We start from the raw sequence: 13,010 nt of genomic DNA on the forward strand, positions 1-13,010 counted from the left end.
CCACGGCGCCTGGTTTTGGTGAGGTTGAAGCCAACCTCATCCACATAAATACATTCATGGCGAATTACATGGGCATCCATCTCCAATACTCTCTGTAAGAGACAAAAGGATATACAGATGAGTAAATATGGTATGTCTGAAGTACTGGAAGTAGTGTTGCATACATACCTCTACAAAGTCATGTCGCAGATTCTTGACTGTCAGAGTTTCTCTCAAATGGCACCTTGTAAAGTTGTTTCATCGTCACTTGGTGCCGTTGGAGAATGTGTTGTATGGTCGACAGGCTTACAGCATTGAGGTTGTTAAATATGGTGTCATTATTCAAGATATGCTCTCTTATCTCTCGAATCCTAATTGCATTGTTGGCCAAAACCATATTTATAATTGCAGTCTCTTGTACGTCTGTAAACAAGCGTCCTCGTCCTCCATGATGTCTTTGCCTTTCCACTCTGTACAGAATTCAAACACAGTATGTGTTCAGCATGATAACCAACCTCATTCATTCAATGCAGTGCAGTAAATGGATGGCTTAGAGTTACAAATGTTTATGCAATACTATGCAGTCATACGTATTTTACAGTACATTACTGTAATGCTAAAATAGTCATTAGACAGTTGCATACCTGTTCTCATTTCTGAAGGTTCGAATTATGGACGCCACTGTAAATCGACTCAAGTTGGGCTGGACTCTCAGTCCAGCCTCTCTCATGGTCAAACCGTGGTTGATCACATGATCAACAAGTGTTGCCCTAATCTCATCAGAGATGGCTCTCCTTCCTTCTTTTCTTTGCCCTCATCTTCTTCTTTTTCCTCTTCGTCTTTGAATTTGTCCTCGTTGTTGTCCCCTGCCTCTCCCTCCTACTCCTCTTGCTCTCTGTCCATTGTTGGCATCCGTTGTTCAAAACAGGTAATCTGACCTTTGACCTATTTATAGGCCTATACTACAGTAAAGCAGTGATTGGTTAGTGATCAGTTAAGCAATTAGTGTTTGCACATGTGAGGAGTGTGTGTGTGACCTGGTGAATAAGTGTAGCATTTTGATTGGTTGTGTTTGGAAAAGGAAAGCAAGTCACTACCTGTTAGATTTTTGTGTTTTAGGTAGAGAATTGTGTGTAGTGTTTTGAAAAAAGTGTTTTATGCAATTGACAACTGAGTCAAAGGCTGAGAAATAGCTTATGGTTTTGGAGATTTGGTGTGTAGTTTTGCACTTTGAGTGAGTGTTTTCAAAAATCGTGTGACATGAAAAGATTTTGTGTGTAAGCAGTTGGAAAAAAACTGTAAGTCACGGTCAGAACACAGCATATCTGTAGACACACCTCCATTTATTCGATCTCCACCCAAAACGAATAGCAGGTGAATAGCATGCTATTCTCATGCTTAAGTTCAAGGTCAGAATATGCATAGAGAGAAAGTGCATAAAAAGGGAATTATGTTCCATTTATGTGCGCTTAACTCGGGTCAGAATTGGGCCCATGGTGAATAATAGTTTATAGCCTTGGCCAATATGCACAAAGATAATAATTATGATAATTATGGATCTTATTTTGACAGGTTGCACATCAAAATATAAATCATGCATTCCCTGGATATGTTAGATGAAATAGCTCCTACTTCTCGCAGCTATGCCCCCATCAGATTCTGTCTTTGCCTTCACTTTGTCAGGCTGGGGCAAAGGGGAAAACGCTGTAGCCCTTCTGTCAGGCAAGGGTCAGGGAAGAGCAACAGCGCCCTCCTCTGGCTCTCATCAGTCTTATCGTGACTTACTTTATGACTTTGAACTGTTTGTCTCTTATACTTTGCCGTAGAATAGACGTGTAAACAGAGAAGATTACAAAACTGTTCCACCAAACTCTTTGAGGGTCGGGAATCTCGTTCTCGCTACGTTTTATTTTGTTGATTAGCCAAACATGGTTGTTGCAGGCGCATGACACTGACAGCCTTCCCTTGCCAGAAAAGCTTGAAATCCAGCTCAGACGGCTAAAAAGACAGACGTCAGACGTTGATCACCTCATTCACTTGACAGGAGCTTGTCGTCTAACGTTAGCGGGTAATGATGTATCAGATTAGATGGCTTTTGATTGACAAAATGTCTCAAGTTTCTGTTTGTTTTCATGATAGCTAGCTAGCTACCGACACCCCAAGGGTAAAGTACACACAACTAGCTAACTAATTGGCTTGCCTGCTATCCAAGCAGAGGAGCTAGATGTTATTGCCTGATAACTAACGTTAATAAGATACTGTCGTTACAAACCTAGCTAGCTAACTAGGTAGTTACAGTAATGTTATTGCTTGCCTTTGACTGCCAGCCACCTTATTCAAAATTAATGTAAAGAGCTATGCTAGCTAAATAGTTAGCTGTTGTTGTTGAGATTCTCAACTATTGCTTCCTTGAATTTAGCTATTTAGCTAGCTATTGATAATTCATTCGTATCATTTAACCTTTGCCAGCTAGTTAGCTACTTGCAGTGTGAACAGATCCTTGTAGAGATAATATCTCATCAGATGGATGTATTTTCTTGTCTTCTTGGCAGGCATGGAGGAAGCCAATCAAGATGCCTTTGACAGAGCCAGGCTGCAGCTGATCAAAGACGGCTATGAGAAGGCCTTTGAGTGCATCAACAGGGGCCTGACCGAGGATGAAGCTGGCCACAAGGCCCAGGCCCTGGCCCAGTACAGACAGGGGCGCCAGCACCTCCTCAGGTCCATCAGCGTGCCCTCACAGGGGGACAAGTGTGTGGGCAGCTCCTGGGAGTCAGCCCGCCAGATACAGCACAAGATGCAGGAGACTCTGAACAACATCACCACTCGATTGGCAGTCCTAGAGACCAGCCCAGACCCTGAGCTCCCACCACCTCTAGATGCCTCTAATGGAGTCCCTGGGACAGCCTCTAACTCTAACCTCTACCCCAAACTGGAGAAGGAAAAACCAGAGCGGCCGTCTCCACCCAAGCTGCTGATGACTAACCGCCAGGCTGGAGCTGTGGGAGGCAGTGTGTCTCCCTCCCTGCCTCTTTCTCCCACTAGACAGCCTGCGGTGCCTGGAGAGCTGCCCCCAGCCTACTCGTCCCAGGCGGCTGATGGCCACCTGACTATCTCCTACGGTACAGAGTCTGGAGAGATGTCGCTGGTGGGAGAGGAGTTCTACAGCCACATGTTCCCGTCTCCCCCCTCTCATCAGAGCCTGGGGGAGGATGGAGAAGAACTCTTCTTCCTGCCTCACGGGGTGCAGATATTCTTTGTCACACCTGACGGCCAGGTCAGTGCTCCCTCCTACCCAGGGTACCTGCGGATGGTCAAGTTCACCAGCCAGCAGTCAGAGAGAGTGCCCAACCGCCCCCCAGCCTTCCTGCAGGTAAGAGGGATGTGGGGGGAATGGGGTGATGAATTCTAGTCACTGTCTATAGTGTCAACACTTACTGTATCTAAGCATTTCAGTGTATGATGAAATCACAGGGTTCATGGAATCTGTTTCCTTGATCTCTCTGTATCCATTGTGCACTCTAACACGATTTCATCATCAGTGGTTTGCTCTGCCTCTGCTCATAAACTCCCTCCTGTCATACAGAGGTGTTTGTGTGTGTGGTTGGTGTTTAGAATAGGGTTAGGCTCGTGTATATGTGGGATAGGCTAGCAGTAGCACAGCAGCCAACTAATGATCTGTGTCCTGCATCATGTGATCAGTGACTCAGTGGCCCTAATCCCAGGCAGGTGTTCTCTATGATGGCATGGTGGGAAACCCCAGTGGCCACTGTGTCAGATTCACAGATATCTATGTCACAACTAGTTACAGCAAAGAGACAGACAGGGTGTTGAATCTTCTCTGTGTTTTCCTGAATGTAGGAATGTAGGCCTAGTTGATACAGATTATAGGCGGATGGTTTCCCTCTTTGGTTTTCCCGTCCCTGTGGTGTCATGACAAGATAACCTCTGGCTATACGCCGCTGCTGTCTGTCTGCTGCCTGCCACATGAACAGAATATTACACCAGCACCACTAGTCTTTGAACAGAGCTGGAGATACACACGCATAGCCCACGCTGTTTGTCTGCAGTGAGTAGGCCAGTGGAGAAGGTTGTCCCTGCCTCAGTAATACTGTCCCCATGCTTTCCATACCTCAGCACTGGACCTACTCAGACTAAAGGACTAATGTCACTGAATGGCCCGCTGATGCACTGTAGAATTAAATGAGGCTACTGCTTGCTCTATAGAACCTTTATGTCAGACCGTAGTATTTAGCACACATGCACCTGATGTGTGTAAACATGTACTGAGACTGGTGATAAGATAAGGAGATGGAAATGTTTCACCAAGGCCTGTATGTAATCAACAACGGAATGGCTATGTGGGAGTGTCAGGGATAGTAACAGCCCAATTGATGTGTTTGTCTTCACAGTGGGTTAACAGTACTGTATCATGGAGTTGGGGTCGACTTGTCATTGTAGAATTTCCCAGTAAGCCTGGTCTGGGGGAGGGGGTTAGGTTAGTCGTTCCATATAATCTCCCTATACTGTCCTGTGTGATTGGCTGTACTGTTGATTTGTTCCAGGTGTGATGGGTTATACTGTTAATGTATTCCAGGTGTGTGATTGGCTGTACCCGCTGATGGCCACAGACTCCCCCGTCCTGCTGTGTAACACAGGGGTGTTCATATTCCCGGACATGATGGCGCCCGCCCCAGGGTCCTACGTGGGTGTTGTGCTGTCCTCTGCACTGCCTGTAGGAGACAGACAACTGTTCCAGGACCTGCTGTCCCAGATGACAGACCTCAGGGTGCAGGTGAGCTGCTGAGGCTGTGTCTCAAATTCCACTCTATTCCCTATATAGTGCACTACATTTGACCAGGGCCCATAAGGTCCTGCTCTCTGACTGGCCCATATGAAGGTGTCTGGTGGTCGGCTGGTTGCTGAATGGTCCAAGGGAAAGTAATAGAATAATAAAGGCATCTCTCTGCCTGATGCGGTTTTGCTGATTTCAGGTGTATTTGAGGCATTGCCACACCACCATAGCATGACAAGTGTCCTTGTGCAGAAGGTTATGCACCCTGGATGAAAAGAATGACAGGGTTGCCTACATCCATTCTTAATCAGCAGTTCAGATTCAGAAACAGTGACAGTTTGACGTCATTTCCAAGCATTGTTTACATTTACATTTACATTTTAGTCATTTAGCAGACGCTCTTATCCAGAGCGACTTACAGGAGCAATTAGGGTTAAGTGCCTTGCTCAAGGGCACATTTACGTCATTTAGCAGACGCTCTTATCCAGAGCGACTCACCAATTGGTGCGTTCACCCTATAGCCAGTGGGATATCCCTGCCAATGATCCCAGTGGAATGTAAGGTTCAAATTAGGGATTTGGCCCAAAATGGAACCCTATTTCTTCATAGTGCCCTACCTTTGACCAGAGCCTGGTCAAAATAGTGCACAACATATGGAATAGTGTGCCATTTGGGACAGCCTAGAGATAATACAGTAGTAGAGTAACATGAGCTATTCTGCTCTCTCTAGCCTCAATAACGATTCATTTGATTGGTCCATATTTCGGATATTACTACTAATGATGTAAATGCTGCTCTATTCTGGTGTGCAAATGTCTGCTTGCTGTTGTAATGCGCTCTACTTCACCTGTGGGTCTTGGGCTTTCTCAATGTCTAGGGCAGATACAGAGGGTGTAGGGCAGAAACTGTGGGTTGAGGGAAGAAACTGGCTGGCGTCCCAAATGGCACCCTATTCCCAACATAGTACACTACTTTTAACCAGAGCTCTATGGGACCTGGTCCCAAGTAGTGTACTGTGTAGGAAATAGGGTGCCATTTGGGATACATACACTGAAGGCTCTACAGCACTGCTTGCTCCCTGAATACACCTAGCCTCAGCAGTTAGGGAATTTAGGACAATGGGCAGATGAAGAGCATTAATGTGTGCTAATGCTCTTATCTGGCTAGAACACAACACAGCCTCAGTAGTCACTACAGTAATGGAGTCAGACGGTGGTTCTGTCTCCGAGCAACAGTATTCAGCCAGGTTCTAACTGATGGCATGTTGTTGTTGATAAACTACCTCTCACATGGACAGCTGCTTCTGAGATGGAATGCAATAAACAAGTAGGCTTTTCATGATCACATTGAATGTATGTACATTTAGGAGGTTGTGTCTTGTTGAGAATAGCAGTGATGGTATTAGAACAATGCCCCTCTGTCTGTTTTCCTCAAGCAAGGAGACATCTGAAACATGTCTGGTGACCATGTTTTTGTTTAGAGAAGAATGAGTCATTGTGATCAGGATGGGGATAGAGGGAGGAGAGGCACCCTAGGGTAGCAAGAGCCTACTACTAGGAGGTTGCTATGAGGTGACTAGGAGAGTTAAGGTAAGAAGGCACTTGTGGTTACCAGGAGGTAACTAGGAGGTTACTAGGAGGTTACCATGAGGCAGGGACTGCTAGGCTCCAGCTAGGCTATCCTGTCCTGTATTAGTTGGAAGTTACAGAAACAGAGAGGACCAAGACAACGAAGCATAGTTAATCAAACTTGAATGTTCTTCTGCCAATGCTGTACATATACACCACCAGGTGTCGTAAAACCGCTGTTGCAAAACACCATATTAATACAAGTCCTGCTGCTCCAGGTTCCAAATGAGGCAGCAGACAGCATCAACCTGAGCCAGATGGTGCCCATCGCTCCCCCCGAGGAAGAGGAGGCCCCAGCAGCAGGAGAGGAGGAGGAGAAGAACCTGCCAGAGTGGAGCGAGAAGGTGGCCAGCGGCATCCTCACAGGTCAGACCCAGGGCCCTAACCCCTACAACGCTAACCCTAACCAATGACATCCTAACCCGAGGCTGTAGGGGTTAAGGTTAGGGTTGTGTGCTGTGTATCACTCACTCACACCTACTGTGTTTTTTCCATCCAGGGGCATCGTGGCTGAGCTGGGGCCTGGTGAAGGGGGCTGAATTCACTGGCATAGCCATCCAGAAGGGGGCATCCAAACTGCGGGAGCACATCACCCCCGAGGACAAGCCAGCCCACGTCAGCCCCTCCATCTCCAAGGGATTGCATGTAGCCAAACAGGCCACCGGGGGCGCTGTCCGCGTCAGCCAGTTCCTGGGTGAGAAGCAGCTGAGTGTCTGACTCTGATTGGTTCTGGTGTTGGAAGGAGCTGACTGTCTGATCGGTTCTGGTGTTGGAAGGAGCTGATTGTCTGATTGGTTCTGGTGTTGGAAGGAGCTGACTGTCTGATCGGTTCTGGTGTTGGAAGGAGCTGACTGTCTGATCGGTTCTGGTGTTGGAAGGAGCTGATTGTCTGATTGGTTCTGGTGTTGGAAGGAGCTGACTGTCGGATCGGTTCTGGTGTTGGAAGGCGCTGATTGTCTGATTGGTTCTGGTGTTGGAAGGAGCTGACTGTCGGATCGGTTCTGGTGTTGGAAGGCGCTGACTGTCTGATCGGTTCTGGTGTTGGAAGGCGCTGATTGTCTGATTGGTTCTGGTGTTGGAAGGAGCTGATTTCTGATTGGTTCTGGTGTTGGAAGGAGCTGACTGTCTGATTGGTTGTGGATGGGTGTGTTGTGTGGATGATTTGTATGGTGGCGGGGTGTGTGTTGTGTTATGACGGGGGGGGTGTTGTGTTATGACGGTGTGTGTGTTGTGTTATGACGGGGTGTGTGTTGTGTTTGTAGTGGACGGTGTGTGTATGGTGGCGGGGTGTGTGTTGTGTTATGACGGGGGGTGTGTTGTGTTATGACGGGGTGTGTGTTGTGTTATGACGGGGTGTGTGTTGTGTTATGACGGGGGGTGCGTTGTGTTTGTAGTGGACGGTGTGTGTATGGTGGCAGGGTGTGTGGGTAGAGAGCTGGCTCCCCACGTGAAGAAACACGGAGGCAAGTTGGTCCCGGAGTCCATGAAGAAAGACAAAGATGGACGATCCAACATCGATGGAGCCATGGTGGTGGCTGCCAGCGGAGTTCAAGGTACACATAGTCACTGTTGTGGTTGTTATAGTCACTATATAGTCATTGTATAGGACAAGACAGGACAACACTAACGGTGGCTGTGCGTAGTAGATCACCTGCTGGGTGTCAACGAACGGTGGAGATTCAACGTAGAATGTAGGGAAGTTAATAGATAATGACTGCCGATTTTCGGAGGTCAGAGGCGATAGGACGGCCACCCACTACGCATGGCCGACGTTCGTATTGGTCGGTCTTGTCCTTAAGGAGGGTTCACATGGATTATGTACCCCCTATTCTACCAAGTGTCTAGTCATTGTTGTGGTTCCTGTGTGTTTCTACATGAAGGCTTCGCTACCATGTGGACTGGCTTGGAGGTAGCAGCAAAGAACATCACCGTCTCTGTTGCCTCAGAAACCGTCAACACTGTCAAGCATAAGTAAGTCTTTCTCTGTACACTTCAACCAACATGTGTTGTCTGTGCTCTTCTCATTCAACATGGATGCGTCTCAAATGGCACCCGGTGAGCCTATGGGCTCTGGTCAAAAGTAGTGCACTATATAGGGAATAGGGTGCCATTTGAGACGCATCCATGTCAAAATAAATAAAGATGTTGTATTGTCACATACACCGAATAGGTGCAGTGAAATGTGTTGTTTTATAGGGTCAGCCATAGTAGTACGGCGCCCCTGACGCAAATTAGGATTAAGTGGCTTCTCAAGGACACCGACAGATTTTTCACCTTGTCGGCTCGGGTATTCAAACCAGCGACCTTTCGGTTACTGGCCCAACGCTCTAAGCGCTAGGCTAGCTGCCTAATGTGTTCTGTGCTCGGCTCATTCACCATGTCTGATTGGCAGCACTACTTGCTTGACTTTACATTTGCTCCTGTCCACCCAGCTCTGATGTGTATGTCTGTTCTTTTGCTTTCTAAACCAGGTTTTGCTAGACCAGGTTTTGCTAAACCAGGTTTTTGCAGTGTATCTTGCAAACACTCACTTGTGTTTTATAAGCAAAAAATAAGCAAGCACTTACTGTACATTTCCCTCTTCCACTTATTTTTCAGATTTAGGGGTCTACAAAACATCTTAGACCCTCCTAATGACAAGAAGACATGTATTTAAAGCGAGCCTTTAATGAACCCTCCTTAATAGTAACGAGCAGCATGGCCAAAGCTTAGCCTCTGTTTCTGGGTGCTCTGAATGTAAAGCTGCTGGATTCACCTCTACTCTCTAAACATAGGCTACTCTTCTATCCTACTCGGCTATACACTCGGAATTCAACATGTAGCGTACACTGATTTCTCTGGTTTCTAACTAACCAACTATTTTTCCTGACTTTCTTGAAAATAATATAACTATTCCTAATACATAGTAATTGTATGAATTGATGTGTATTATATGTAGAAATAAGTGCAATCACCAGCCCCACAATATAATCAGTTGTACACTACAGGTGAAGACATCAAAACTATGAAATAACACATGGAATCATGTAGTAACCAAAAAAGTGTTAAACAAATCTAAATATATTTTATATCTGAGATTCTTCAAATAGCCACCCTTTGCCTTGATGACAGCTCTGCACACTCTTGGCATTTTCTCAACCAGCTTCATGAGGTAGTCACCTGGAATGCTTTTCAATTAACAGGTGTGCCTTCTTAAAAGTTAATTTGTGGGGGGGGGGGGGGTTTACAGAATATAGCCCTATTTGGTAAAAGACCAAGTCCATATTATGGCAAGAACAGCTCAAATAAGCAAAGTGAAATGACAGTCCATCATTACTTTAAGACATGAAGGTCAGTCAATCCGGCCTCCACAATCCCCTGACCTCAACCAAATTGAGATGGTTTGGGATGAGTCGGACCGCAGAGTGAAGGAAAAGCACCCAACAAGTGTTCAGCATATGTGGGAACTCCTTCAAGACTGTTGGAAAAGCATTCCAGGTGAAGCTGGTTGAGAGAATGCCAAGAGTGTGCAATGCTGTCATCCAGGCAAAGGGTGGCTATTTGAAGAATCTGAAATATAAAATATATTTTGATTTGTTTAACACTTTTTTTGGTTACTACATGATTCCATGTGTTATTTCATAGTTTTGATGTCTTCACTATTATTCTACAATGTAGAAAATAGTAAAAAATAAAGAAAAACCCTTGAACAAGTAGGTGTTCTAAAACTTTTGAGCGGTAGTGTATATTTACGGATTACTGAATAGTCAGACAATTTGAATAATTCTGTTGAATTCATGCTCTGCATGGGTGGTGGCTTTAATCCTAGTTGCATGTTGTTTCTGTCCTTGCTGTTCCCTATAACTGCCCTCCTTCCTCCTGCCCTCAGCCCTCACCCCCCAGCCCTCCCCCTCTCAACAGTTGTTTGTGTGTGATTATAAGGTATGGGGCAGCAGCCGGCCAGGCCACAGACCATGCTGTGAACTCAGCCATTAACATGGGCGTCACCGCCTTCAACATTGACAACCTGGGCATCAAAGCTGCGGTGAAGAAGACTGGCAAACAGACGGCCATGGCCATCCTGGAGGACTACCAGCTACAGGACCCTAACACTAACCAGAAACAAGTGGAGAAACGGGACAAATAGGCCCCATCCAGGAACAAGTCTACGTCCCAAATGGCACCCTATTCCCTAAATAGTCACTATTTTTGGGACACAGTCAACCCCTAGCCCCATGACACTTACCCTAGCCCCTACCCACAGAGCACTGGTGTAGATATGAGAGGACTGGATAGGTGTGAGCAAAACAGCAAAACTTCTACCTGCCTAGTCTGTCATAGGGAAAGGCAGAGGTACTACCATATTGATTAAACATATCCTATTCTTTCAGATCTACCCAAGTGTCTAAAGAGTAGAGGCTAGGACTGCATCCCAAATGGCACCCTATTCTCGATTATAGTGCACTACAAAGGGAATGTGGTACCATTTGGGATGCACCCCATGTCCTCCTCCTCTCTTTCCTTTTAGAGCTTTAATTAAAACACGATTTGTATTCTATAAAGAAATCTATCTATACATAAATGCTTTATTTACAATACATGTTTTATATTTGCATACTAGTTGACTAATAGCCTATAGAAATGTTACTAGGGTTTGATACAACTGTTAAGCACTTTAATCTTCATTAAAGGTGGTTCTCTTTCTTGAACTGCATTGTTGGTTAAGGGCTTGTAAGTAAGCGTTTCACAGTAAGGTCTACACCTGTTGTATTCAGCGCATGTGACAAATACAATTTTATTTGATAATGACATTATAATAATGTTATAAATATTATAATAACTAAGATGGACATTGTATGTAGGTAGGCTGATGTATAATCGCTACATTATTTGTGTGCAATGTTGGTGAGAAGAAGACACTGGAATGTAATATGTCACGTAGGTGATATAAATATAAACTGAAAACAGGATTCTTGTTTTAAATTTCAGATGGAACAGTTGTCTGTTTCAAGACTACTGCTGTTGACTTATTGTAGTAATACTGTAGTAACAGTACTATTACTGCAGTAGTACTGTAGTAACACTGTCCACAGTTTAGTGTATCTGGAGGTAAAGGTGTATCTGAGGTAGAGTTGCACAATTCTGGCAACTGTCCCAAAATCCCCAGGTTTTCCAGAAATTCTGGTTGGAGGAATATGGATTTTCTGCTTGTTCCCCCCCAGCCTCTTTCCCCATCCATATCCTGAGGCCAGCATCGGTTCTGGGTTTCAAGATTAATTCCCTCCTGATTCCTGGAATATTCCAACTGGGATTTCTGGAAAATCTGGGAATTTTACAGTAGTTACTGGAAATGTGCAACCCTTATCTGAAAGTCAAGGTGTGTGGGGGGAAGAAACCCAGCAGCATGCTAACTATGTGCTATAAGAATACATGTTTGGGTTCATTTAATCAATGAAATAATGTTCATGTTTGAAACAAGACAAAACCAAGCATGCACAGGAAAACATGTAGTTATATAGATGTTGAGGGTACTAGATAAGATTGAACAAGGGTCTCTAATGTATACTCTTGTCATATGACTTCTTTGTAATGCAGAGGAAATAATCAATCCAAACATAGAAGCAGTGGAGTTTTAAACTGGTTTGAGAATGGTCCATGGTTTGCTCAGTATGCCTTAATAACCAGTTACTACATGCTGTATGCTACTGTAACCATAGGCCAATACATCCATCTTACAGAAAGCAAGTCCATGCTACTGTATGTATCATCTTGTGGTCCAGTTCATTAACTTCGAGAAGCTATAACCTATCATTTCATCTTAGTATCTGATCATACTTTTTAAAGCTGTGATAATTTTTATTTTTTTGTTTAATTTGATGTAAAGAAAATGAAATTCAAACAATGTCATTAACATTTGGACAATTATTTTATTGTTTCTTGTTTTTAACTATGACATCTGGAACAAATGATTATGGCAAAATTACAGATACAAATACATCAACTGTTTCTGCACAATCTGTAAGTATGTGGAAAGTTTTGGGGGGGGGGGGGTGTTTTGATTCGTGTCGCTGTACATGTTTTATGTTCTCAACATACTGTATTTAACTTGTAATGCTGTCTACCATTCATCATTTACCTTGGGCTGATGCTGATGTTTATTCAATGTGAATTGTCTTCAGTAATATTTCCCCTTCAGGTTTAAGTGAAGGCAGACTGTCTTTCTGTGTGAACTTTCAATATCATGCAGGAATTAAATACACATCAGCATTCTTACAAAGTGGTTGTGATTTTCCGAATAATGGCTCTGTGCTTCTGTTGCCCTATGTGAACAAATAGTCACATGGTCCGATGATAAACCAAATATCTGATATGTAATAAAAAGCTATGGAAGAATGTGTTGTATATCATTGGTTTGGATAGAGCATGTCATATGTCTGTTTGTCTGGGCATTTCTACTGCATAATAGACTCGATTTAGTCTGGGTTCCAGTCTCTAATAATCCACTCCTACTCCGTGTCATGTGACAAATGACATGGAGTGCAAGGAGTGGCATGTAATAGCTGAACAGACTGGCAACCAGGCCGGACTCGGCTGTCCCATTAGATTAAATATAGGCCAAAGGTATTTGG

General features: G+C 44.6%; 1 protein-coding gene across 3 annotated transcripts; it reads left to right on the top strand.

Moving 5' to 3' along the window:
- Positions 1-1,824: 1,824 nt before the first annotated feature.
- On the top strand, positions 1,825-12,774 carry LOC311102089 (spartin-like). 3 transcript variants are annotated; one of them, XM_084143311.1, is made up of 8 exons: positions 1,825-2,047; positions 2,532-3,352; positions 4,577-4,774; positions 6,621-6,768; positions 6,902-7,096; positions 7,797-7,955; positions 8,283-8,373; positions 10,324-12,774. In XM_084143311.1, exons 2-8 carry the CDS (start codon positions 2,534-2,536, stop codon positions 10,526-10,528), a joined length of 1,815 nt encoding a protein of 604 aa, XP_083999437.1. In that variant the 5' UTR covers positions 1,825-2,047; positions 2,532-2,533; the 3' UTR covers positions 10,529-12,774. The 3 variants fall into 3 exon arrangements, with proteins under 3 accessions (XP_083999437.1, XP_083999439.1, XP_083999438.1); XM_084143313.1 differs by lacking the exon at positions 10,324-12,774 and adding an exon at positions 9,001-9,407; XM_084143312.1 differs by lacking the exon at positions 1,825-2,047 and adding an exon at positions 2,054-2,143.
- Positions 12,775-13,010: the final 236 nt, after the last annotated feature.

Source organism: Coregonus lavaretus, assembly GCF_964263955.1.
Source record: "Coregonus lavaretus genome assembly, chromosome: 26".
Taxonomy (NCBI): domain Eukaryota; kingdom Metazoa; phylum Chordata; class Actinopteri; order Salmoniformes; family Salmonidae; genus Coregonus; species Coregonus lavaretus.